This window comes from Tubulanus polymorphus, chromosome 5 (assembly GCF_964204645.1).
Source record: "Tubulanus polymorphus chromosome 5, tnTubPoly1.2, whole genome shotgun sequence".
Lineage (NCBI taxonomy): Eukaryota > Metazoa > Nemertea > Palaeonemertea > Tubulaniformes > Tubulanidae > Tubulanus > Tubulanus polymorphus.
The window spans coordinates 11,870,721-11,896,109 of record NC_134029.1 but is presented as its reverse complement, the minus strand read 5'-3'; the positions used below and the strand labels follow the sequence as shown (position 1 = coordinate 11,896,109).

The 25,389-nt window shown below is 37.9% G+C and overlaps 2 protein-coding genes across 6 annotated transcripts in view; one reads left to right on the top strand and one right to left on the bottom strand.

The window, feature by feature from the left end:
* Nucleotides 1–12,808, bottom strand: part of LOC141905555 (semaphorin-1A-like) — a 72,081-nt gene extending 59,273 nt beyond the window's left edge. For 2 of the 4 annotated variants that reach the window (XM_074794460.1, XM_074794463.1), the window contains exon 1: nucleotides 12,615–12,808. The gene's annotated coding sequence lies outside the window, so the exon portion shown is untranslated. Of the gene's footprint in view, nucleotides 1–12,302; nucleotides 12,336–12,610 lie in introns of those variants that run through there. The other 2 variants (XM_074794461.1, XM_074794462.1) reach the window with 2 other exon arrangements.
* A 2,996-nt stretch (nucleotides 12,809–15,804) lies between these two features.
* The window catches only part of LOC141906486 (Golgi phosphoprotein 3 homolog sauron-like), a 99,389-nt gene continuing 89,804 nt past the window's right edge, over nucleotides 15,805–25,389 (top strand). For both annotated transcript variants that reach the window (XR_012619347.1, XM_074795803.1), the window contains exons 1-2: nucleotides 15,805–16,156; nucleotides 22,201–22,447. Coding sequence is in view for 1 of the 2 variants with exons in the window: in XM_074795803.1 (XP_074651904.1) it covers nucleotides 15,956–16,156; nucleotides 22,201–22,447 (448 nt within the window). In the remaining variant the exon portion in view is untranslated. The remainder of the gene's footprint in view (nucleotides 16,157–22,200; nucleotides 22,448–25,389) is intronic.

Here is a 25,389-nt window from a genome sequence, read left to right as displayed (position 1 = left end):
TTTGACCTAGATTCAATTTACAATATATTACGTCATACACCATTCTCATGCGAAATATCAACCCTCTACATGGAATTCATTCAATAAGAGCAAAATCTCCATTTTGGAATGAATGTCCACAAGTCAGCTCCATCTTCAATGTGATTGTAAACCTTCAATATTAAATATGGTTCATCTTCATGCCAATACACACCCTAACCATGGCAATAAGGATTTATCTCAACTGATTTTGAGTTACAGCTATAACCATGATATCCCTCAACTTTGTCCAGGGCATATAGGCCTAACCAACAGAATAATATAGCCAACATGGCCAGTAAGCTAAGGAAAATAGATTTGTGGATTTAGAAAATCTTACGATTTGAATCTGTTCATACTCTAGAAAAGTGCCTAAATTGGTAACTTATTTTCAGAATTGCGTCTAAAAAGGCATTCAATTATGGCATTTTGTAACTCATTCACATAGGCCTAGGTGATAATAGGCTTAAAACTATTGAAGCTAGAAATCCAGGGACACCAAATGGAATGTTTGACAATCTGACCATTGAATATTCAACACGCCCTGGTGAAAAAATGCATAGGCCTATAATCAATGAGTTTGAGAGTCACCATTATTATCAAAGAGCATGGCAAGGATTAGAGTTTTGCAATTGTGAAAATACGCCCCCTGGTGAATATACGCAGAATTCAATGATCTTGAAACTCACCATAGAGCATGTTATGAGCTACAATTCTGTAATTGATTGTGGTTACAAAACATGTAAACATAATATAAATGGAAAAATTATATATAATTTGTTACCTACGTACCTCCTCTGGTGTGGAATACAAAGGAAGGAAACCCAAATTAGAAGTGAAAGTGTCACATGCCAAATGCATCAAAACTGACTGTCGAAATACCATGATCATAATGATATGTTAAAAGACCCTTCCCAAAGTATGCCAATCAAGAATTTCAACAAAAGATGGTAAACTTAGCAAAATTAGTAAGCTACAGCTCAAAGGAATCAAGCGAAAAAATGACGTTTTTGGGCACAAATATGGTCATGGTACAGTCATTTTGGGTCCGACAAACCCAATTTTTCCTATGATGATGGGTCCAAGGGGATACATATGTATATCAAACATCAAGGAAATTGACTGCTGGTCAACAATCTGATCTAGTGTTTGGCCTGTAGATATGTCTAGGATAGATATACACATAAATCAAACATCAAGTCAATCCATAGAAGCATCTTCAAAACAAAAACATCCCACAACTGGATTCTCTCTCCACACAGATGAATAGATAGTTCAGAATAACTGTTTTACTAAAACTGTCATTCAGAGTAAAAATATAACCAACACCATCATTGCCCATGTAAAAATTTTAAGAAATCCCTATTTAAAGGAAAAATTTAATATAAATTGTAAATGTGAGTTCGAAGAATTAGACTACCTACTCCTTGTGCCCACATGAATCGTATCAAAGAAGGAAGCCCTCCATGATGATGTCAGTGTTGTCAGTAATCAGTAAAACAGATCAGGATATCCTGATGACCTGCATTCATTCATCATTCTTAGTGGTGGGGTGAAAACATATCCAATCTGTATGAGACCCTGTTTGTCTGTGCATGTATATGTGACAAAGTAAGTACCAGAATAAGACATATTGACACCCTCTATTTCCTAGGCAATAGAATGGCATGCCACCCAAATTTACAGGCTAAAAATGATGTTCAAATAAATCAAATTAAAAGGAGTTAGACTTAAACAAAAATCTCAATATTTCCAATACACCACCCCCTACAAAACCATATCAAGTGGAATGAACCATTCACATATGCTACAAAATACGTTAATAGCATTTTACACCGATTTCACTAAATGAAAACAACAATGCAACCGCACTTAATTAGAAATTCAACAAGAAAAAAAATGCTCAGTACCAATATTTTCCTTTGTTTCACTGCAAGAAATCGGCTTATTTTTTAAGGATCATATTTACGCTCATATTCCCTAACCCTTCACCTTGGGCCTACATAGTAATAAGCATAATTTACATCAAATGAGTGTTGTCAACTTTGATATCATTTACCCATTAGTCATGTTATGTAATATTCATATTTATCCAATTGAACAGAATAACCCGCATCATTTCAGTTGTAAGCTAAAGACTGGCTTATGTCGACAAGCAACGCGACTCCTACCAACGCAACTAGGTTTATCACTGATAAGCGGCAAATAGCGGCCTACAAGAGGCTGCCAGTTGCTGCTCTATCGATTCTACATAAGCCGGCTTGCGACGGCAACCCGACGCCTACTGACTCATCGCAAGCCGTATCCGGCTAGTTGCCCATGTTCTACTCCAGCCTACGGTAGGCGGACAGTTGCTTTCGATCGCAACCGACATCAGTTCATCTGCGACGGCAACAGAACTGAGTGCAGGGGTTCCTGCCAATAAGAGACCGCATATACATAGTACAAATTATGACCGCTAGTTAGCGTCATTCGTAATTAGTCATAGGCTTTGAAATTCAAGTAGTTCAAAGCGCGGCAGATGACTGGACCGAAGATCTAGAAACGAAATTGGTAGAATTATGGTGTGAGCAGCCATCTTTATATGATGTCGCTAGCACATTGTATTCAAAACAGAATCAGAATGACAAAGATCTTAGAGAAATAGCTTTTCTAATAGAAATATAATTCCCAATAGGCCTAATTCAAAACAATTCAAATTCATTCCCAAAGTATTTATCACGTGACCATTTGAGCTGTTGCATTTGCCAGTAATCGTAACCGACATACGCAGGGAAGCAACTGGGAGGATCTCGTATCCTGCTAGTCGGCCTCAGTTGCTGCGAATCGGAGCGCAGTCGACATAAGCTGGGCTACGATCGCAGTTGCGTCGGTAGGAGTCGGTAGGAGTCGGTAGGCATCGCAATGCTTGTCGACATAAGCCAGCCTTAACCTAACATTCAATCACATTGTGAGAACTGTTTCCAGGCCCATCCACAAAATACGCTTAGGTATCAATATAATGTGGAAAAACTTTTTCCCACCTACGAATGAGTAGTGATGACACCAAAATGGCCGCCAATTGCATCATAATTGGCTGATCAAAAATACCTGTCTCAGGTATAAAACATCCCTTTTCAATGAATACCCACCACAAATTGCAATGAGAAATGCCAAAATTGACATTTTTGGGCACTAAAAAGGTCATAGGACGGTCATCTTGAGTCCGATCGACCCAATTTTTGTTATGCTGATGGGCCCTGGGGGGTATTCACATACATCCGAAAGATCAAGGTAATTGATCAAAGCGTCATCAAAGCGTCTTCAAAATTTCCCTCAAAAAGTTCAAAAATGTGTAAAAAGTGTTGATTTTAGCGAACAACAATGGCTGACAGTCGGCCATCTTGATTCTTACAGGGCCAGTTTTTGGGCTGAAAAGTAGTCACGAAAAGTGAACGCAATAGCCCGCTGGGACTAAAGTCCCAAGTGGGCTAAAAAGTAAATTGCAGTTAAGGGAATATTAGTTTTACTAAAGGTTAACTAGTATCATCCCCTAGAAGTAAGGAAAATTCAAGGAATTGCCTTAAAAATGAGCTTTCATTCGACAAATTCGGTGAAGGGGTTCAAAAGATATGGGAGAAAATCTTATGGGAAAAAAAGAATTTTTTCAAACAAACGCATATAATGTATGGTTACCATGGTGACAACGTTTAGTTATAATTTACTCGTGAACGAATATGGAATGATTTTAAAATTTTAAAGAAAAAAGATTAGATATGGTTTTAGATAAACACATCCTCAATTAATCCATTGGTTACGTCAAGAATGTGGACAAATTACGCGATTTTTCTGCAATTGCAACAATGGTTACCATTGTTGCAATTCAATTGTTAGCAAGACGTAGTAATAAGCGGCCCAATACATGGCCGAAGACTTTAGGCAAGTTTGAGAACATTTGGAATGTCACGAAAGACCCAACGCCCAAAATACCGCTACCTGACGGATGAAGAACGCAGATTTGAATTGCTGTTACCATAGAAACCAATAAACAGTTAATATCGATATTGACCAAGTACATACGAGTTATAAGTAAGTTTAAAGAAATATCAAAATAATCAACAAAAAACATTAACAACATCACTATTTGAGCTAATAACCTTTAAAATGAATATTTTATATGAAATTGCTATTTTCAAGTGAATATTACACGATTGTTGCTGCTTTAACTAGGTAACAAATGAATGTATGCATAAAATTAACGTTGCGCTATATGCGCTGCAATCCCCCAACTCAGAAAAGGTTTAGATTGTAAAATTACTCCAAACCTAAGATGAGATATTCGAATTATTTAGCAAAAGTAGTTTAAAGTGTATTTCCTTGACGAATGAAAATGAAGATGTTTTAATTTCAAAATGTCTGACTTTAACGCCCCCTGTAGGCCAAAAAATGAAAAAATTATAAAAGGCATCCACCACACATGATAGCCCACATACTCTGCTATCAAATGAGCTCGGATGCCAAGCTGTAACAAAAAATGCCGTGATCGTCGAATTTTAGGATAGTTTTTTAAGGTTGGCTGACTACACAGTTCTAATGGACTACTTAGCTACTAAATGTAATTTGTAATCAATGAAATTATCTTATTTGGGAATGTTTCTCATAATATCACTATATCTTGAATATGTTCTACTTCTATGACGACGCAGCAGCTTTGGGCGTTTACACAATGAGTTGTTTACTCCCTCATTAATTTTAGCTAATCACAGTTTCTAGCGAATTAATTGTAGCCTATCATAATTTCTTGGAATAAATTTGTTGATTGGGGGAACTCAGATATTTCCTCATTGAAAATTTGAAAAAAAAATACTGACGTCAACAACTTCTAGACCGATTTCTGTCAAAACAAAATCTATTCAAGCAACTTTTGTTTTCTTTATTCCATGCAATTTGGGCTAAATTCGATCTACGGCAAAGCTATGATACTCGCTGATAGTTGAGTCGTGTTGCCAGATTTATCTGAGACCAGCTTAAAACATAACACTGGGACTGGAAGACATAGTAATCTCAGTATTGAGAGTTAACAAGTAGCTCTAAGAAAATTAACTTTAATAAATTATTTGACACCTGCGAAAAAATGTAGAATTTCTGGGATAAGCTAATGTGGAATTGCAAATTTGAAATCGAAGTTTTAAGAAATTTGGGGAATTATGAGATTTGGCGATGATACAGTCTTCGACTGGTCTAATTAAAAAAAAATTGTCAACTTGTGACCGACTTCGATTCACTTTTGCTCTAAGCTGGTCTGCAACTTCATTGCCTCCATGGTTGAAGAAAGAGCTCTTCTGATGTCTGCTTCATCATGACTTCGAGCATATCGTGTAGCCAGCCGGCCCGGTCCCGGGGCCCGGTTTGGCTGTCACTCGATTATCCTAGACTTGAGTCTGGGTTGACATCGTCATTTAAATAACTTATTCATGTTATTCTGTTTGAATTACCCATGTGTCTTGTATTTTGTATTTTCTTATTCTAAAATTTGTAACTTTATTGAATTTGGGAATTTCATCCCGGAATTTCAATGTAATAAGGATCAATAAAGTAGTGAATTGAATTGTCACCTTATACACATGCCATCAGTGGAGCCGTATATGACAGCTATGCTATTATAGATTGCTAATCTCATGAAACCTGCATACCCCTAATATCGAACATATTTTCTAAAACATTTGAATATTGAAATTATTTGTTTACACGTTTTTATATAGACCGCTTGTAGCTGCCGATGAAATTCACGCCGGCCCTACTCAGATCGTAGATAGCTTCGTCATTCCACTAGCATCCCCATGTCAGGGTCTGACTTTTATATCAGACTTCCAAATCGTGTATACATCCGCCATTTAACCGAATAATCCGATTTACTTATCATTTCTATTTATGCCTGCCGCTCCTGATATAATCATACATCCTTTACTATTACAATACCTCTTATCATGATATTCAATGCAATATAACATTTCGACGTTCAAATAGAGGTAATTATATAATCACAGGGAGCCATTCTACATCTTTATCAATAATATTTTGCCAAATAGCTTGTATGTGTACACATAAACCTGTGACGTTTTGCACATCGATTTACGGTTGTCGTTTGTAAAATGACGCTGAATGGTTAACATTGTTTAAGTTTCATAATGGTAACGTTTTATAAGGCGTCAAAAAACCAACAGGCATTATTGTCTGACAATTTCGTAGTTTATATTAACTCATCATCAGAGAAACTAAAATGATATCAACTTAATATATCATTTCGATTTCCCTGATGTTGAAGTTTAGATATTATCAGAAATTAACATTTTAATATCATGTTGTGGGTTTTAACTTAAGGCAACGCTGTGATTGACAGAAATGTTTCTGTTAATACAGAGAGAGCGGACCTGGATTCTAAAATAGAATGATCCACTTCAGAGCAGACTTCATAAGCGTAAATGCATGGTCCATTCTAAATTGGAATGGACTAAATGTGAGCATAATAAATAACATAGTGTTAATGCAGTCTATTATATTTTCTCTGATGGATTCACTCAGGCAGACTACATTATCATCATTTGAATAAGGCATGAGTGGAACCTTCTTCATGAATTATGGAATAAATTTTGGAATCAAACACTTCAACATCAAAATCAGATTCATTTTCCATTTCTTACACATGAATGAAGAATGGTAAGAATAATCCTGTCAATCTTTTAAGGCCGAATATGAATGAATATGATGATGATACTTTACATGGTGGTGGCTGACGTCATTCCCTTTCTATCTCTCATTCCAAAACAAGTAAATGAAATAATCAGTAAACAACAATTCGAGATATTTTCAACAGCGCACTGTGGATAATGCGCGACATTTGCAGAGTTTGTCGCGTAGTTACACTAGCGTGAAAATACGAGAAAGATGATTTTCTTCACCAACAAAATCAATACAGAAACACATGTGAATAAAGCCGTAATATGGCCCAATTTAGCAGAGCTGGTTAATCACGAGAGGAAAAGCCACATGTGCTGCTTTAGCCATAAGATATATCCCTGATGCCAGACAAGAATATGTGATGCTCAGCTGATGATCCCTTCCTGAACACTGATACTTCCTGATGACCAATTGAGACCGACAAATTCTTGGTCAACCATAAACTAGTCAACTGTTCATGTCAAACAGGCGATATGTTGTGATTCTTTACCTAATCGTTTATCTTATATCCGAATGAATTCTAGAATCTGCTAAGAAGCTTGAAAAACTGTGACTGATCATATAGGGAGTTCTATAAGAATAACCTGGGGAGGGACCCAATGCTTAGCAGGTTTAGATTTGTCGGAATATTTTGATCTTAAACTGCTATTGCAATTGAAAGTAATGAGAAAATTTACAATACTACTTTAGTATCAATAATCCACTTGACTGCATGCCCATGGAAGTTATTTTGATACTGTAAGAATTAATGATCAAAATTAGCATTACATTCAAATTAGATATAGCTCTTATGTTAAGCTTGCCATAGGCCCTATATGCACTAGAAATGAAAACAGTCAAGCCCACTTACTCTGGATCAGTTAAATCAAGATTTTGATCTATTCCAGATATCATATATGGTCCACCTATACATGTATAAGAAAATGTTTAATAAAGATTTCTCAGTTTAAGTTAAGTTTGAACTTAAACACCGGAAGAATTTCATTGTCCCAAATGATCCAGATTAAATGGGCTTGCCACAGCTCATTCACCAGCAAAAGCAGTATCACCTCGCATGACGAATGACAATTCATTACTGAGATTGATCGCTGGGAGTAATTTTCATTTCAGTCGTTTATTCAAATTGACTTAAATGAAAGACAAAGTATAAAACCAGAATAGTCGCAACACGCGAGCCAATGTATCCTAATTTTTGCATCTAAATGGCGTGCAAAATGTAAGCTTCCGTGACTAAACTATGATGAATGAGGAAATGTAAAGTAGGCTTTAATGATTTTGTCAAACTACAATATTGAATGCTGGCAGGTGATGGCGACTATGTTGGCTTAGCGATGTGTTTTTTTATCAAAATTGATTATCCTCTTCTTTTACTGTTTTCTCCTGCAGATTTACTGAACCGGATTCTATTAATAAATAAAAAAATCCACTCTCCAATCACGACACTTATACCATCTAGGCCTAATGATGTCTAAAGATTTAGCAGAATTTTTTGAAAAACATGTCATTCAATTTTCAGATTACACCTACAGGTGTGGAGTTATCCGGCCATAATACTTCCGCCTTCAAACTCAAAATTCAACACAATGGTAAACGCAGTGATTGACCCAGATCATCCAATGTCCAATAGGCCTACAGGCAAACATTAAAAAAACACCATCTGTTAAGTGTTCAGGGCTAGGGCTAGGGCTAGGGAATTATTTCTAGAATTCCAACTACACACCAAAAAGGCACAAAATACATTGTTCAATTTTCAACAATCCAGATTTAATTTAACTTGTAGGCCCAGATAAACAAGGCTAATACTACAACTAAGCATTTCACTATTGTACTGTTGAGCTATTTGAAAAGAGAAATTGAAGACAAGACAAGAGAAGACAAGTTGCGCAGCTTAAGTTGGAGTACTATGAAATGTCACTACATTGGCACAAATCCAACGTAGATAATAAAATTAAATGGGTTGAATACATCTAGTTTACTATTCAACCCAATTGAAAAGTATAGAGTCCATTCAAGGCATAATAATAGGCTATATCAAAATTACTGCCGATCAACTTTCAATGGCTTTCAATAGCATACAAAACAGTCTACTTTGGCAACACAAAAAAACAGTGACACGCACAGTTACTATGGTGCACAGTGCCAAACAAACTTTGTTGAAAAATTTTGTGATTTGAAGAAGTGAACTGGTTCAGGGGTGAATATCGGATATTTATTCGCCTCATGCACATTTCTCATGGAAATCGAAGAATCCACTAAAAGCGAAGATGCTTAGATTTCAGAGCAACATGGCCTAAATTGTTATCACTATAATTTACTGCGACTCATCAGTCAAAATATTCGATGAAAGCATCTCCGCATTTTGTCATTCGACCCAAACTCATCTATCACCCATATCGGCAAACGATATTTGAATGAACCAAAAATTCATACCATTTATCTGAATGCGATACGCATTAGGTCAAAATCAATGAGCCCTAGCCTATCAATGACAGTTTCGGGGAACCTCTCGTGGCGTATCAATTGTTTTCAATAAGCAATACAGGACACTCATACAAAAGATGATGATCAGCTTTTTATCCAGTTACAAGCTGCAAGTGACAAGACAGAAACCACTGAACCGACATAATCGACAGCTTCTATTGAATTCAAAAAAGCTGATCACCACTTTACCAGGCAATCCACCTATCAATGATTCACTTTTTTTACACTGTCATGCAAGACAATGATGCTGGGTCAAGAATGGTCAACTGATACGACTTGATATGAAATCGGCGCCGTACATGAAACCAGTGTCTTGAGTTAGGAATGATTCGATTATCTCTGCGTGCAATGTCATCAACACACCTGACAAAGCAACATAAATTCGACAAGGGATTCGATGCTGGCGTTTGCTAAAACATACAGCAATGATTTTCATGCTTGAATCACTAGAGGCATGTCATCAAATCGATTGGATACTCTTATGGATCAGTTCACCAAATGTAAAAAATGTCCATTTGTACAAGTGGTATAGCTTGTAAAAACTTATAATAAGCCCTATCAGCAAATCATGAAATAGCCTACAGAAAAATTCAACTATAATGGCCTACTGACATTGTATACTAACCATCAATTTCAAACTGCCTTAAAATTGTCAAAAAATATCAAGGCTCTTATTGATCGGCTAGCCTATGGCTTGAAGCCAGACCTATTTCTTACTCAATAGCAGAAATATAGCCTCATTTCCATAGGCCTACAGGTACAGTACTCAAAATTTCTTCATTTAGAATAAACTAAACATAAAGTGTCATAGGCTATATCAATGCAAACAGCTACTCTAGAAATGTCAAGATATTTGATACCTAATTAATATTTTTCAATACCCTACTTCGACGTTCAGATGATCATTCACTCAAAAAGTAACTCAATCAAAGATTATTACAAGTAGCCCTAATGTACACATAGAAAGCGATTGAGAAGTTGAGTCAGCGAGTGCAAATTGGAAAGAGGAGAGTCATATATTTACAGAAGTGGCAGAGTTTATTGCATTAAATTTCGGCTCTTTTATGAAGGAAATGGGACATTGCCTCCCTTCAAACAAATACAGCTTCGTGAAGATTTTGATTCAATCGCCTGGAAATTCTTGCCTAGATGATTCAATATCATAAGAAGACAGGAATCAGAGATTGACTGCGAGAGAGCTTGCATGAACTGTAGTAATAAACGACAAGTCTTTGCCGCAGGGATAGTCAACAGTTAAGCATATCAGGTCTGACAGGAATATCATTTTATGGCTAACAGCTCACTGATTAACATTACCCAAATAAAACATCAATTCAAGGATATCTCCATTTCAGCAGGTAGGCAGACAATTTTTGGAAAATTCACCATCTTAACTACATTGCCAAAACAATCCTGTAATACCGGTACAACATACAGCACCAAGGTTGGATCTAGCCTAGGCTTCTGGGTGCTGCTCAGCTGTGGATGGACATCTAGCCTGTAGGCCTATCGTACATTTATAGAAAATTCTTAATTTCTAGGGCTCCTAGGTGCAATCTGTTTGGGCCATCATCTAGTATCCATCAACAAAATTTTGACGAAATATTATTCATAAAGGAAATAAGAAGTTTATCATTTTTGATTATTCGAGTTGACCATTTTAATTACTTGTAGGCCTACCCAAACTTGAAAAAGGGAAGGGCACTTTTACAAACGTGAGTACCGCTCAAGCAGTAGCAGCGGTAGGCTGGAACCCCCAAGTCCGAGTACCTACCTAAGGCCTGGATTTGGCTGGAAACCCAGAGGCAAATCTAAACCTAATGTGATTTCAATTCTGAGAGACTTGCCTAGCCTAATTTGTTCATTTGCCAGCCCTTCATAATCATCAATGGACTAAAACTATGCCCGCGGCGTGGGCTAAAAAAGGGTCCAAACCTAATAGGGAAATACTAGGGCAGACTGTCAAAATGGTCGGCCTTAGGCTCTGAGTAGCCCAAGGGCAAGGGTTAAACCTACGTATCTGAAAATATACATCTAAATTCCAACTTTTTGTCGGGGATCAATTTTTAGTACCTAACACATGCTGCCTTAAATTTGTATTAGGCCTAGGGCCTAGGCCCAATAGGCAAAAAGTCCTCTAACTCATTTGAATCACAAAAAAAGACTCAATTTTCTATATCAATTCTAGCAATATGTTTCCATGCCTACCATAAGAAATTATCTTCAAATCTTATAAAATCATTGTTTGTAGGCATCGAAACATTTCACCGAGCCCTGGCAGTGATTGCCTCCAGAGATCGTCCAGTGTAACCAGCAACCCAGACACGTACACTCAAATCTGCGTGACTTTAGCCGACCAGAGCTCGGTTAGCATTTTTTTCTGTGTTCAAACTGCGATATCTCATACCGATTTTAATAAATAAACTATCAACACTAAACTTATAATGTCTTATATTTGTTCATTAGGCTATATCATTTTGATGAAAAATCTGATTTTAGTATGATTACATTTAAGCTGCAAAAACGATGCCCAGTTTAGCGATGAGACACACATCGCTCAAGGTGTCTTTTTGCTAACGAACTACAGTGCTACAATGTCTAGTTTCAAAGTTAAAAAATTGTGTCATTTTTACTATTTCTGTTTTGTATATCCCATCAAGTACGGACTATGATGTAGGAACCTCTGAATGAATATTGGCCTGATAAAAAACCTGAATGTGTGAGGTTTGTAATTTTTCACTATCGGTTAGGCCTAAGTGAAACTGGATTTCTGGTGGTTTAAAGTCACAGTGATTTAAAAGTATTGAGAAAATGTCGTTCCTGTCTTAATGTCTGTGGTACATCAGAGGTTCTTGGTGAAAAGGAAACATGTGTTAAAATTTAAAAAATGGCTGACCTTTTCCCTAATGAGAAAATGAAGACTTTTTGGCAATCCTTTAAAACATTGCAAAATGGACATAAAAACGAAGGTTTATTGAGTGCATAGTTTTGAACATTGAATGTATTAAAAGCAATTTGGGGTGTGTTTCGAAGATTAAACGAAATCTCCCAAAAAATCGATCCCAGACAAAAATACATGGACTTACTAAGATTTAGTTAGGGCCTAACGGTAGACCGGACCACTCTGCTCCAGTCTAGGCCTATATGTAGGCATATCATCGTACTAGCAAGTAAATAAAAACGCGCAAAGTTCTAACTTCATTTTGGTCGACGCAACCCGACACCTCAGACGAGTGCGCGCGGTACCTACACTAAACCGTACTTTTGTACCCTAGTTTAGGATAACAACAATTTCCCCCAGTTGTCAATGTTTACTGTAGTATAGACTAGAGGCCTATGTCCTTCCGTGCCGTTGTTAACTTAAGTTTTAACAATCTTAATTCTTCACACTTACTTACATACGACACCAAATCATGTTCTGAAGTAAACCCGACAACATCTTCGTCTATCCATGTTTAATTTATATCCGAAATATTTAAGCTTCTTCTCGAGATATCCGCTCTCTCCAAGTCGCTATATAGTCTCTGCACTACTACGCGCGGAAATCTCTTACGATACTAACCCACACTATTCATCTCGTACTACACTTACTCTATGCTCAACGCTCTATTGGTCGAGGTATTCTACGTCATATGACCCACACATACACACACCACAGGCAGAGCCGGCGCGCGTCAACACTGCGTCGTCAAGAGTATTAAAACCATAGAAGTAAAACTTGCGGCAAAAATAGGTCAAACTTCCCTCGCGCGCACGTTCTATTCCGCGTTCCACACCGCGGATGTTTTTGTTCAGGTCATTGCCATCTTCCAGTGGATGCTAATAAAATCTTCTGCGGCAGTTACTCCCGGGACCCGACCATTTTACAAAAAGTTCCGTTTCTATGAGAAAAAGTTCCACATCACGAAAATCGAAAAAGCGTTCTGGAACGGGCCTGGACGTGAACCACTACGACCCTTCGAAGACAGCCGTATGATCTACGCACGCGCGAGTCCTGGTAATTATCGCTGGCAACAATTAATATGCATTTCTGAAGCCGTAACGTTCTAACGGTTATTATTATAATATCATTAGTAAAATCAAAATTTTGTTGTTACCATCATATTATTTAAGAAATTTATTGCGAACCAATGGGATCATGTTCAAAAATTACGTACCGTAACACATTTTTGGGGAAATTTAGACAACCCCTCCCTCCTTGAACAGCACTTGTAACAAACCCGTAACAAAATGAAATACCCCCCCCCCCCCCCAAAGGCCCAATTATTTAGTCTATTAGGACATTGGGTAGGCCCGCGCCTAGGGATTACCTCAATGGGAAGATGAGGATCGTTTAAACAAATGTTTAAAGTTCATGTTGCCCTCATTGGTCACAGAGACTCTTCAGTGTTTTTGTAAATAAGTTATTGTCAGAAAGTTTAAGAAAAGCATATTCTATAGTTCAAAGAGTATTATGAAGAATTTCATCCTTCTGAGATGTCCATGTGTTTTGTTATGTAACAGATGTCCTGACACCCCCTCCCCCTGTAACAAGCTGTAAATGTGTTAGACCCCCTAACCCCTAACGCGTTTCGTAATTTTTTAACAGACCCAATGGTATGGGTAGCTATAAATTTACTTTTTCCAATCCAAAAATTAGCTTTTTTCTCCATTGATTGTCAATTTGTTATGGTAAAAATCACCAGTTTCTCCGTATTCCGACGATACTAGGAAATAGGACTATACCAATCAAATAATTGTCATCAACCGGCGAAAATATAAGCCATATACTACAGAAAAACCAAAAAATATTGACTGGGTTTGGAAGAAAATATTTTACTTTTTAGTTCTAAGAACACCATTTCGCAGATTTGACGAAAATCTGTCAAGTCGGAAGAAAGTCGCAACAATAAAGAAGTTTCCAGTTTCTAGGCGCTATTTTGTGGCGGTCCCTCGAGGTCCCCATTGTAGCGATAATTTGCGCTCATTTTCAAAACATAAGTTTAGATTGAATATCATATAGTTCTGCAGTCCCTTGCTCGGTGAACAATTTATACACCATTTTGAAGGAAATGAAATGCAGATATTTGTTGGTGATTCTTGGATTTTTTGAACGCAACAATTGAGAACAGTGACGATATGAAACCAAGGACCGCATATCTTAACCGCGCGTAAAAGAAATCGCGATATTTATTAATTTTGAAATATCTAAGTATATCTTGAAGCTATATTTCCAATTTTCACAGAGGTTAAAGGGGGTTATTTGCAGTTTAGGCCTGCTTTAAAATTTTTTGAATATCTTTCCTAAGGACTGATCTGTACCCGCTTGAGTTTGAGATTACGCGCAAAAGGGGTCTCCCACTGCGCATTGCACTCCCACTGCTGCGCAGACCCCTTTTGCGCGTAATCTCAAACTCAAGCGGGTTAGGGCATCAAGATGCCTCTGAAATGCATCTAGTGCTGGCTTCATTTTTAAAAATTTTTCTGTAATTAGATTCGTTTAGATGCATTCTGAGCACTTTTGGTTGAAATAAGGAATGAAAGTATGCTCACAATTTCACCATCCTTCTGAAAATGAATGTATCCTAAAATGAAATTGACCAGAAGTCAGACCACGGTATATACGTAGAATAGCGCCAACAATGCCATTAGTTCAATGAAATTGAAAACTGGAAATTTGATGTTAGATTTGAAAAAAATGATCAGGCTTGGTAGACGCCAAATTTTGGACAAAGTTTAGACATGAACGTGAGCTAGCGCAGTGAAACTTTCGCAACGTACAATTGCAAGTTCAAAAATTGGTTTTACTGAAAAAGCCAGGTCACTGAAAAATGTGAAAGTGTCGTGGTAAAGTAAGCATCACATTTTATACGTAGAATTACATGTTGCTAGGATAAGAAATAGTTTTTCCTTTTTTCTTGCAAAAATGCCTACTTGTAGACCGGGATTCGGGTGAACGTTGTTTTTTTCCCAAATTAATCGTTTGATAGTTAAGGAACCATCCAAAAATATAGGCCCTACGCCTGGATTTTTCTCTGCCTCTTGGGTGTTTAATGAATGAAAATGGACTAATTTCTCACAATTTTCTAGGACCCCTCCCCCACACCCATATACATTACTTGGCGTTGCAGCGTGATATGGGCGCAGCCGAATGAACCAGGGAAGAACATCCTCCAGGGCGTAAACGATCGCACAAACTAAGGAAAATTAACGTAGACCCTTTGGTATTACCTTGGTTTGCTTCCCTATAATCTATTTTAGCGTGTAACTGTTTCTACTTTTATTTTCCATAGTTTGTATCATCTCTGATTGCTTGAATTAGTCTCTTTGTTTATGGATTGTATATATAGATCTCATAATTTTTGTTGTATCTCATTATTCCTGAAGATGACTATTAGGACTCATAGGGGTTGTGGTCAGTCCTAAATCTGGACCAAGGTGGCGGCCACCGGATTATATAGGACGGCCAAATGAATATCCGCGCGGTTCCGAGCCGATATAAATCTTTTTTTTTTGTTCCGACCACTATTGCCATCTATGAGTTATACCTGGTAAGCGAGCTTTACATAGAGACGGGCACCAGTCCAAAGATTCCGCGATGACGTCACAACTTGTCAGCCATTGCAGCTGTGCTAGAGATAAACACTGTCAGAAATTACGACGGTTATTTCAGTAGAAATTAGAGACAGTATACATATTGGTGGAAGCAGTTTTCGGCTGAGTCTAAACGATTGGTGAGATAGAGAAGCAGGTTTTACAGATGAACCGTTCTGACGGTTTGGTGCAGAGACGACACGTGTCTCAGAAAACTACTGACACCGCAGCTCACCTCGGTGCTGAAAATGACGGCGATCCAACGAAAGATGACATATCTGCGGATAGCGATTACGACCTGGACTCGAAAGAAACCAGATTCACTTTGATGGAAGAAGTGTTACTGCTAGGCCTTAAAGATCGGGAGGTATGTATGGTTTCGAACGACTAGAGAAGGCTTCGGCATCACAAAGTCATAGACCACAGGGGTTTGGCGATGGGCTTGGATTTTATTTCCGGGTTGTTGATAATCTCGCGAGAATGGCGCTAAATATGAACTGCGAATAAATTCAAAATATCACGGAAATACCTTGTGTTTATATTGTTTATTTATCCGCTATAAAGTTTCGATAAACAATTGGTCGTTAAGAATCATTATCAGACGGTCGCCACGCTACTATATAAAAGAACAAGGGATGAAACGCCAGGCCTCCGCTGTACTTAAATTTTCAGCCAGAAAGTTGGGACAGTCACGTGACATTCTGATGACGTCATCGCATTTAAAACTTCAACACGAAAAGTTAACATATTCACAGTCCGATATCAATTGTCAGATTATGATTCATATGAAATAAATAACTTATACAGAATAAATTATGATGAAATATACAATTCATAGTCAAAAAATGCATTTGAATGTAAGTTATTCTCAAATATTTTCGTATCATAGTTTCCGTCTTAGATGCTTCGGGTTTGCATTCAGTCAAATAAGAAGCGTTAAGTCACGTGACTGTCCCAACTTTCTGGCTGGCACGACTTGAACTGCATTTCATCCCTTGTTTATATGGTAGCGTGGCGACCGTCTGATAATGATTCTTAACGGCCAATTGTTTATCAGAACTTAATAGCGGATAAATAAACAATATAAACACAAGGTATTTCCGTGATATTTTGAATTTATTCGCAGTTCATATTTAGCACCATTCTCGCGAGATTATCAACAACCCGGAAATAAAATCCAAGCCCATCGCCAAACCCCTGTGTCATAGACGATACCACAACTGCGTTCATCGTGACTTCTTCCACACCCTGCTTCTTCACCAAGAACCTTTAGTGTCTGATGTAAGACACAAATAAAATTTTCTCAATACTTCCCAAATTACTGTGACTTAAAACCACCAGAAATCTAAAAGTCTATTTATTTTCTATCGACGTCGATCTTTTTGGGATATTTCGTTTAATTTTCGGTGTACATACCTCAAATAGGTCTTAATCGAATCAGTAGAGTTGTGCAGTTCAGATAAATTATTGTTTGAATATTTATTTTGCATTGATTGGAAGGATTGATTCCCGAAAATTGAGCTTTAAATCGGCGAGAACGACCGCCATCACGACGTTTATGATGTAGTTGCATGCATGCGTAATGAGGCGGGGGACGCGTCAGTTATGCACTACTGTCTGTCACACCTACTCTCCGTGCGACCTTTTTCGTCTGTAATTTCGTTTATAATTGGTTTATCTACCTTTATTACGCATCAATTTGTTCAGTGAGGAATTTGCATTCAGAAATAAACCACAATTTTCACTAAAGTTGTTTTTGTTTTCATTTATGAGCGATAGTTTACTCAGCATACGCTCGCGTAATGCTGAAAAATCCGCTCCGCGGACGCTCGTAACATTACAGTGACGTCATCACCTGCTCATTAGCATATCAAAATACAGTAGGTGGCGCCACGTGACGGGCCATAAAAGCCGTTTTTCGGCATTACGCGAGCGTATGCTAGGTAAACTATCGCTGATAGAAGAAAACACAAACAAATTTATGCCAGTTCATGATTTATTTCTGAATGCAAATTCCTTACCGAACAAATTGATGCATAATATTTACAGATCAACCGATTATTAACGAAATTACGGACCAAAACGTCGCACGAAGAGCATGTGTGACAGACAGTAGTCAATGAAAGTTCCCGTCCTACGGGGGCTGGGAAACGAAAATTAGCGATCCATAGCGCTGGGACAGATGCGATCCAGCGCTAATTTTCATTTCCTGGCCCCCGTAGGGTGGAGACTTTCATTGACTGGTGCATTATATCAAAGGGTACAGAGACGTTTCTTGTTGCTGAGAGACCAATCAAAAATTAGTTTAATTTACTTGTTTACTTGGCTTTTATATAAGAAAATAAAGATTCGGATGTACACCGAAAATTATGCGAAATATCCCAAAAAGATCGACATCAATAGAAAATAGCCGTCGTTACCCAAAACAACATCTGCTGTCTGTCGCCACAGAGGCTCGTATTTGAAGTTTGGGGGTGAACTGTAGCTTAGATCATCCAGTATCTCTCGTACTATATATATAAAAAGCAAAGGGTGGAAACTCCCTACCATGGCCTTACCATGAAACTATTACGAAAAAAGAAAACCAGTCAATGGAGTCGATGACCCATACAAATGGCTATAACTGTCAGTGACTAAGAATTCGTCAACCATGGACTGTTCTCTCGTGGTCTTTGAGATTTGGGTTGTAAAAGTAGGGTTACATGTCATCTGTGGTAAAGCTTGAGTTTTGAATAATTATTTAAGAAGTAGACCTATGCGCTATCAATCTGCTGTTGAACCCACCAAAACCATCCTACACATGCTTTTGTTGATAAGCATTGAAACCTAGCAACAAACTGACCATATAACATATGCATTTCAAAGTGTAGTTGACGCAGTGTAAAATGAATATAAAAACAATGGTTTATCTGGACTGCTGAGTATGACTGGTCCTATTCAGACAAAATTGAGGTCTGGGTTCAAAAGATAAAGAGAAATATCCCAAAAAATCGATATCAAACGTAAATCAAATATGGACATTAGCTCGGTAAGTCTTTGTGGTACATACCTGATAAAAGTCTTATTGCATGGATGAAAATCTTCCGCGGTTGGGGATTCATTGTTATCATTCTTGAGATTGATGTAGATCCGTTGAAATGATAGGGGGGTTAGGGTCTTGGGGAAAAGTTGATAGTTAGATCGTAGGATACTTAAAGAACAGACCGTAAAAGCGTCTCATAAAACTGGTGCTACGATCTCTGAAATCTTTTTTAGCCCACTTGGGACTTCTGTCCCAGCGGGCTATTGCGTTCACTTTTCGTCCGTCCGGCTGTAGATGGAATCCAGCTAATTGGGAAGATTTGAAAATGCTTCAATGTAATATCTTGATAGTTGGGTTACACATGTATCTACCCTAGACACATCTTCAGGCCAAAAATTGGCCCTGTCAGAATCAAGATGGCCGACTCGCAGCCATTTTTAGCCCACTTGGGACTTTAGTCCCAGCGGGCTATTGCGTTCACTTTTCGTCCGTTCGTCCGTCCGTAGACGGAATCCAGTTATTTTGGGAAGTTTTGGAGATGCTTCAAGGTAATGTCTTGATATTTGGTTTATACATGTATCTACCCTAGACACATCTTCAGCCCAAAAACTGGCCCTATCAGAATCAAGATGGCCGACTGGCAGCACTTTTTACACATTTTCGAAGTTTACGAGGGAAATTTTGAAGACGATATGATCAATTACCTTGATCTTTCGAATATATTTGAATCTACCAAGGGCCCATCAGCATAAGAAAAATTGGGTCCATCTGACTCAAGATGGCCGTCCTATGACCTTTTTAGTGCCCAAAAATGTCAATTTTGGCCAGAATTCTAGGTCCTGTAGCTTCCTACTGGTTTGCCATTTCTCATTGCAATTTGTGATGGGTATTCTTTGTAAAGGGATGTTTTATACCTGAGATAGGTATTTTTGATCCGCCAATTATGACGCAATTGGCGGCCATCTTGGTGTCATTAGTACTCATTCGTAGGTGGGAAAAAGTTTTTCAACATTATATTGTTACCTAAGCATATTTTGTTACAACAATGAATTAGCAAGTTGTAGCATATAACGTGTTCTATGATTGGGGTGAGTTTCAAGTTCATGGTTTTTTGTATATGGCCACCAGGGGGCGTTGAATAATACAATATCTTAGTATTTCTATATTATATTTGTACCAATACATATTTTGTTACCGCAATCAATTGCAAAGTTGTAGCTCATCTATGATTGTGGTGAGTTTTAAGGAAATTAGTTATTCTATATGGTCACCAGGGGGCGTTGAATAGTAGAATAACCTGGTATTTCCTTATTATATTGGTACCTAGGCATATTTTGTTACCATGATCAATTGCTAAGTTGTAGTTCATGACATGTTCTATGAATATGGTGAGTTACAAGGTTATTGGGTTTTGAATATGGTCACCAGGGGGCGTTGAATAATAGATTAACTTAGTATTTCCATATTAAATTAGTAACGAGGCATTTTTTGTTATCACAATCAATTACAAAATCGTAGCTGCTGACATGTTTTATGATTGTATTGAGTTTCAAGGTCATTGGTTTTTGTATATGGTCACCAGAAGGCGTTGAATATTGAAATTGTTAGATTGTTGAGCATTTGAAACCACTTCCCAAGTGGGCATGGTGTCCCTGGACCCCTAGTTGTTCTTCAAAATCAGCACTTTTTACGCATTTTTGAACTTTTTGAGGGAAATTTTGAAGACGCTTCGATCAATTACCTTGATCTTTCGTACATATTTGAATGTCCCAAGGGTCCATCAGCATAAGAAAAATTGGGTCGATCCGACTCGCTGTGCATGAGGCGCGAACCTGGAACTTAAACTATAGTACCGGTATGAGTTAGTATATATCAGTTGACAACGAATGGGTCAAGTTTTTTTTTTCGTAGAAAATTAAATTTCATTCGATCAGTTCCTCATAATTTTCCTAATCAAATAAGGCCTATAAGCCCAAATTTTTAATAACCAGAAATTAATCGAACCATAGAGTTGAAGTTTCATCTTCTTTCCCCCACCACTAAAATATGGCATTAGTTTTCATTTTTCCAAGTTTAACTATAAGAATTTATTTAATATCTTCAATAATTTAATGTTCGGGGCCTAAATCTACGGAACAATTTCAATATCGAAATAAAATTGATAGATTTTAAGAGTAAGTAAGTAGTTTACAACATTAATGCGAAACACCACTGTTGTCTAGAAACCACTGTGCAAATCAATAATATATACATACAATAGCGCTGCAAGGGAGATCTATATTTAGAATCTGCGGTCGCGTGCTTTAATTTTATCCAACGAAGCATAGCCTGCGTGCTCAATAAAAGTAGTCATTGTTTTAATTCAGGCACAATACACTTGACTTGAGTGATAGATTGGAAGATTATAGATAGGGGCTCCTCTTGGGACTCTATTTATTGACAAGTTCATTTAGGCATGAACATATTCTAGTGATTTGGATATCGTCGGAGCCATCCGTACTCAAGACATAAACAACGAAGGATCACCAGCGTTACAGCAGTCTTATTTTGTCATTAGAAAATGGGCCTCAGGTGCACTCCTTGAAATTTTTAAATTTTCTTGGGGGAGCTCCCCCAAACCCCCCTTTAGGGGCTTCGGTGCTCGGGACTGCTGGCTTGGCCAGCAGTAGTTTGCCTCTAATACTTTTTCAAATTTTTCCACGCCACTGTTTTCATCCATGTTATTAGGACCAGAAAGCACTGGCATTTGACCTAAAACCACGATTTTTAATCCATTCTACACTGTTTTGAATGATAACCAAAAAGTCTCCATTGAACGGTGTTGAAAAGATATAAGTGACTCCATAATTTGAAAGTTTAACAATATGTTTCCATGCCTACATATCAAATTTAGCTGATAGGCCTGGAAACATTGTTAAACTTGTAAATCATGAAGTCTTTTCTCTCATGAACCCCTTTCAATGCATACTTTTTAGATGTCCTTCAATACCGTGGAGAATGGATTTTAAAACAATGTTTTTGGTCAACCGCCAGTGCTTTCTGGTCCTAATAAGTCTTTTATTAGGTATGTACCACCAAAATTGACTGAGCGGGGCAACGCTCTCAAGTCAAGTTGAAATAGACATTAGGCACATTTTGTTAGGCCCTACCACAATCAATTACAGAATTGTATCTCATGACATGTTTTATAATTGTGGTGAGTTTCAAGGTCATATGTTATATATAAGATCACCAGCATTGAATATTGAATGATTCTTAAATATAGTTCTATCATTCCCTTGATTTGAAATATGCATGGCACAGCATCACGGGAAACCCTTTATTACTGCTTTCCAGCTATTTTTGCATTACATGGATATAATTACATTTGTTGTGTTTATCTTTGTTAGGGTTATACATCATTCTGGAATGACTGTATATCATCTGGACTACGCGGTTGTATTCTGATTGAGTTAGCAATACGAGGCCGAATAGAATTAGAAAAAACGGGCATGCGGCGCACTAGATTACAGAATCGTAAAATAGTCTGCAAGTCAGATGTGCCGACAGGTGACGTTCTGCTCGATGAAGCTCTGAAACATATTAAAGAAACTGAACCAGCTGAAACCGTACAAACATGGATTGAGTATTTGAGTGGTAAGCACGGTCTGAATTTCTGATACCAATCTTGTGTGAAATTACTACTAGGGCCATCCCAAAATAATTGTGTTTGCCCTAACACCGACTCAAGTTTTCAGGAGGAGTCGGTTGGTAAGTAGAAATATTATTTGGCAAAATTTTGGGGCAAAAAAAAACAAAAATGATCCCCCTTTTTTATATGGAAACAATGACAAGGATAAAATTTATTTCTATGAATCCCAAAAAAAGTTTTCACTCAGTACATTTGAAGTCGGGTCGGTCGGGTTATGGCAAACAGACCATCATTTTGGGATGGCCTAGTAATAATTCAATGTTAAGTATTTAGTCTAGTGTTTTCCTCTGCCCATGATCCCCATGAATATTTCAATTTTATGCTTGAAACTCCTCCCTGCTTCCACCAGCCCCTGGCCTCACGACAGGTGATTTCATTACTGGGCACGCTTTTGCACATGACGTCATATATCGATTTGCGAAATACTTCAATCCTTGGTAAAATGTTCACTGATTGGTGCATTTAACGGGAATGCCAACGGAAGCCTAATGCTGTTTGTTACAAGCACTGTGATTGGTATGACTGCATTCTGCATTTTTTCACTTTCTGGTCGGGTTCTTAGTCTGAGATCTGTGTAAATTCATTGAGAAAATGGGGAGGGCGGGGGTAGGGTATGGGTCTGTCTTGCCATGGACATCGACAACTCAATCAGACCGTAAGAGCGTCTTGGAGTATTGTTTTGTCGATCTCCGGTATATTGCAAAATAGCCTATATAGTACTGCGGTTATAAATAGTACAGCATGTGGTAATGTAATCCACGGAAAATCGATACATGCGGTAGTGGTGTCTATATCTGAGTTCTACTGACTGCAGTGAAGCAACTACGACATGGATTTCAAGATCAAAGATAAAGGATCGTCGTATGCTGTAGAAATTGACAAAGGTGTCAAAAACGCGTGGTGCTGGAGCTGGCTTGAAGTAAGTCACAAAGGGGCTAAGCTTGGCGAATTTGTTCGTATAATGAAAAAACCTGGGAAAGCGTTTTGTCTGTCGTGTGATAAACTCTGTGATTATGGGGGCGCAGGGAAGAAATGTATCATACAACATGCGAGTACTAAAGAACACCGAAGGATTTTAAACGATCGAAAGACCAATTATCGGCTTCCAGCAGCTGGCGATACATCATTGTCCGATAGTGCAGCCGTGACCAGTATCTCAGCGCCTAAATTGCCCCTACCACCTCGGCCCAGAGTCCCAGTTACTGATAGGGTGGCCATTGAGGAAGCCACAATTCTTGGCGTATATCCCTTTTACAAACGTTCAGAAAATCATAGATCTGGCAAAGTATCTGTGTCTGGATAGACATGCTTTATAGCATCTCAAGATGAGTGCTTCGACGGTGTCATACAAAATGCGCTTTGGATCGGCTAAGACACTAGTGGAATCGATAGAAGGTGAATTGGGTCACTGCTTCTTCTCACTGAAAGTAGATGAAGCTACGAGTACATCAAACAAGAAAATTTTGACTATTTTAGTTTCGTTACAGCAACATTGTAAAGCAGGTCGTCGTTAAACATTAGGCATCCAAAAACATGATAACAGTTGATTCTGAATCTGTATAGAAAGCAGTTATCAACGATTGCCATTTATCATCACATCATCAGATTTAAATTCTTCTTGACAGTTGCAGTGTCATGCGAGAGATTAAGACTAGATTCGAAATAAGAGTGTGATCCAGTTATGCCCCACACCTATTGGACGTAGACGGAGATAGCCTTCATCATGTCCACAATGCTGCAAAAAAAATATCAGAATTTAATGGGTTCAGTGAAAATTAATTTCGGACATTTGTTGTGACATTAAGTACTCGAAGTATATCAAAGAATGGCTGTCAACTATCGTTAGAATTTTTAGCTAGAATTTTTATGGACTTTCTCTTTAGCGAAGTCCATTTTGTTATCACATTGAAACTTGCTTCCTTTGGTACAAAATAACTACCCAATGAGGCTTAGTTTCTCTTTGGAACTTTAAAAACATTCAATGCAGTAATAACAGCTCTAACCCTATTGAATTTCATCTGAATCCGTTGCTTATTTATTTTGTTGTTGGAACTACATATCGTTTCGGAAGAACGCATGCCCTTTTACATATATCCATGCGTGCCTGAACACGTGCCTGAAACATATACTCGCTGCTATATGTTAGTAATAGGGGTAATGGGCTTTCATACCAAAGGTCGAACGGTCGAGAAATTTTCCAAATATGAAAATAACAATAATTAGGGTTTTCTGTTGCTTCACAGAAAACCCTATTGAAATTCGCGTGATTATTATTATTATTTTTTTTCCCTTTTCCACATAGTTTTTGTTAAAAGTGTAAAGGCTTCCTTACCTTAACCGCTGTCGCCGATACAATCCGTATGATATCCTTCAGCTCACTTCAATCTCCAGATACTGCATGGGAATTTTGATAAATCCACATTATAAAGGCACTGTCGAGCCGTAAACATCGGAAATTTGGCTCCGTTCAATTAGTAGCCATGTTGTGTTTTCTTTCCGAAATTTCTCTCTTCTTTATGAGGAAGAGCTATCGAATTATTCCCTCTCTTCTCCACAATCAATTTCGAAGTCAATTTTATGAATTTATTGCTCAGCGGGTCCGAGTCCAAGAGTTTACGAATCCGGCGTTCGCGTGTCTGACAGGTTTACGGGCATTTGTTTGTTACCACTTTAATATTTTTGATTTCTTGTTATTCCGGTTATTTCATTTAAGTATATTGCTGATCAGTTCATGTAACCAAAAGCGTCAATAAACAGATTTTGAATTGATCAAGTTTAAATCAAGGTCGTTGAGTCGCGGAGGGCTGCGAGAATTACGTTCGTCTCAGAGAGAAAACAAACGACAGAAAAGTATCAGGTGATTATCGATAGCCTACTACGGTACACA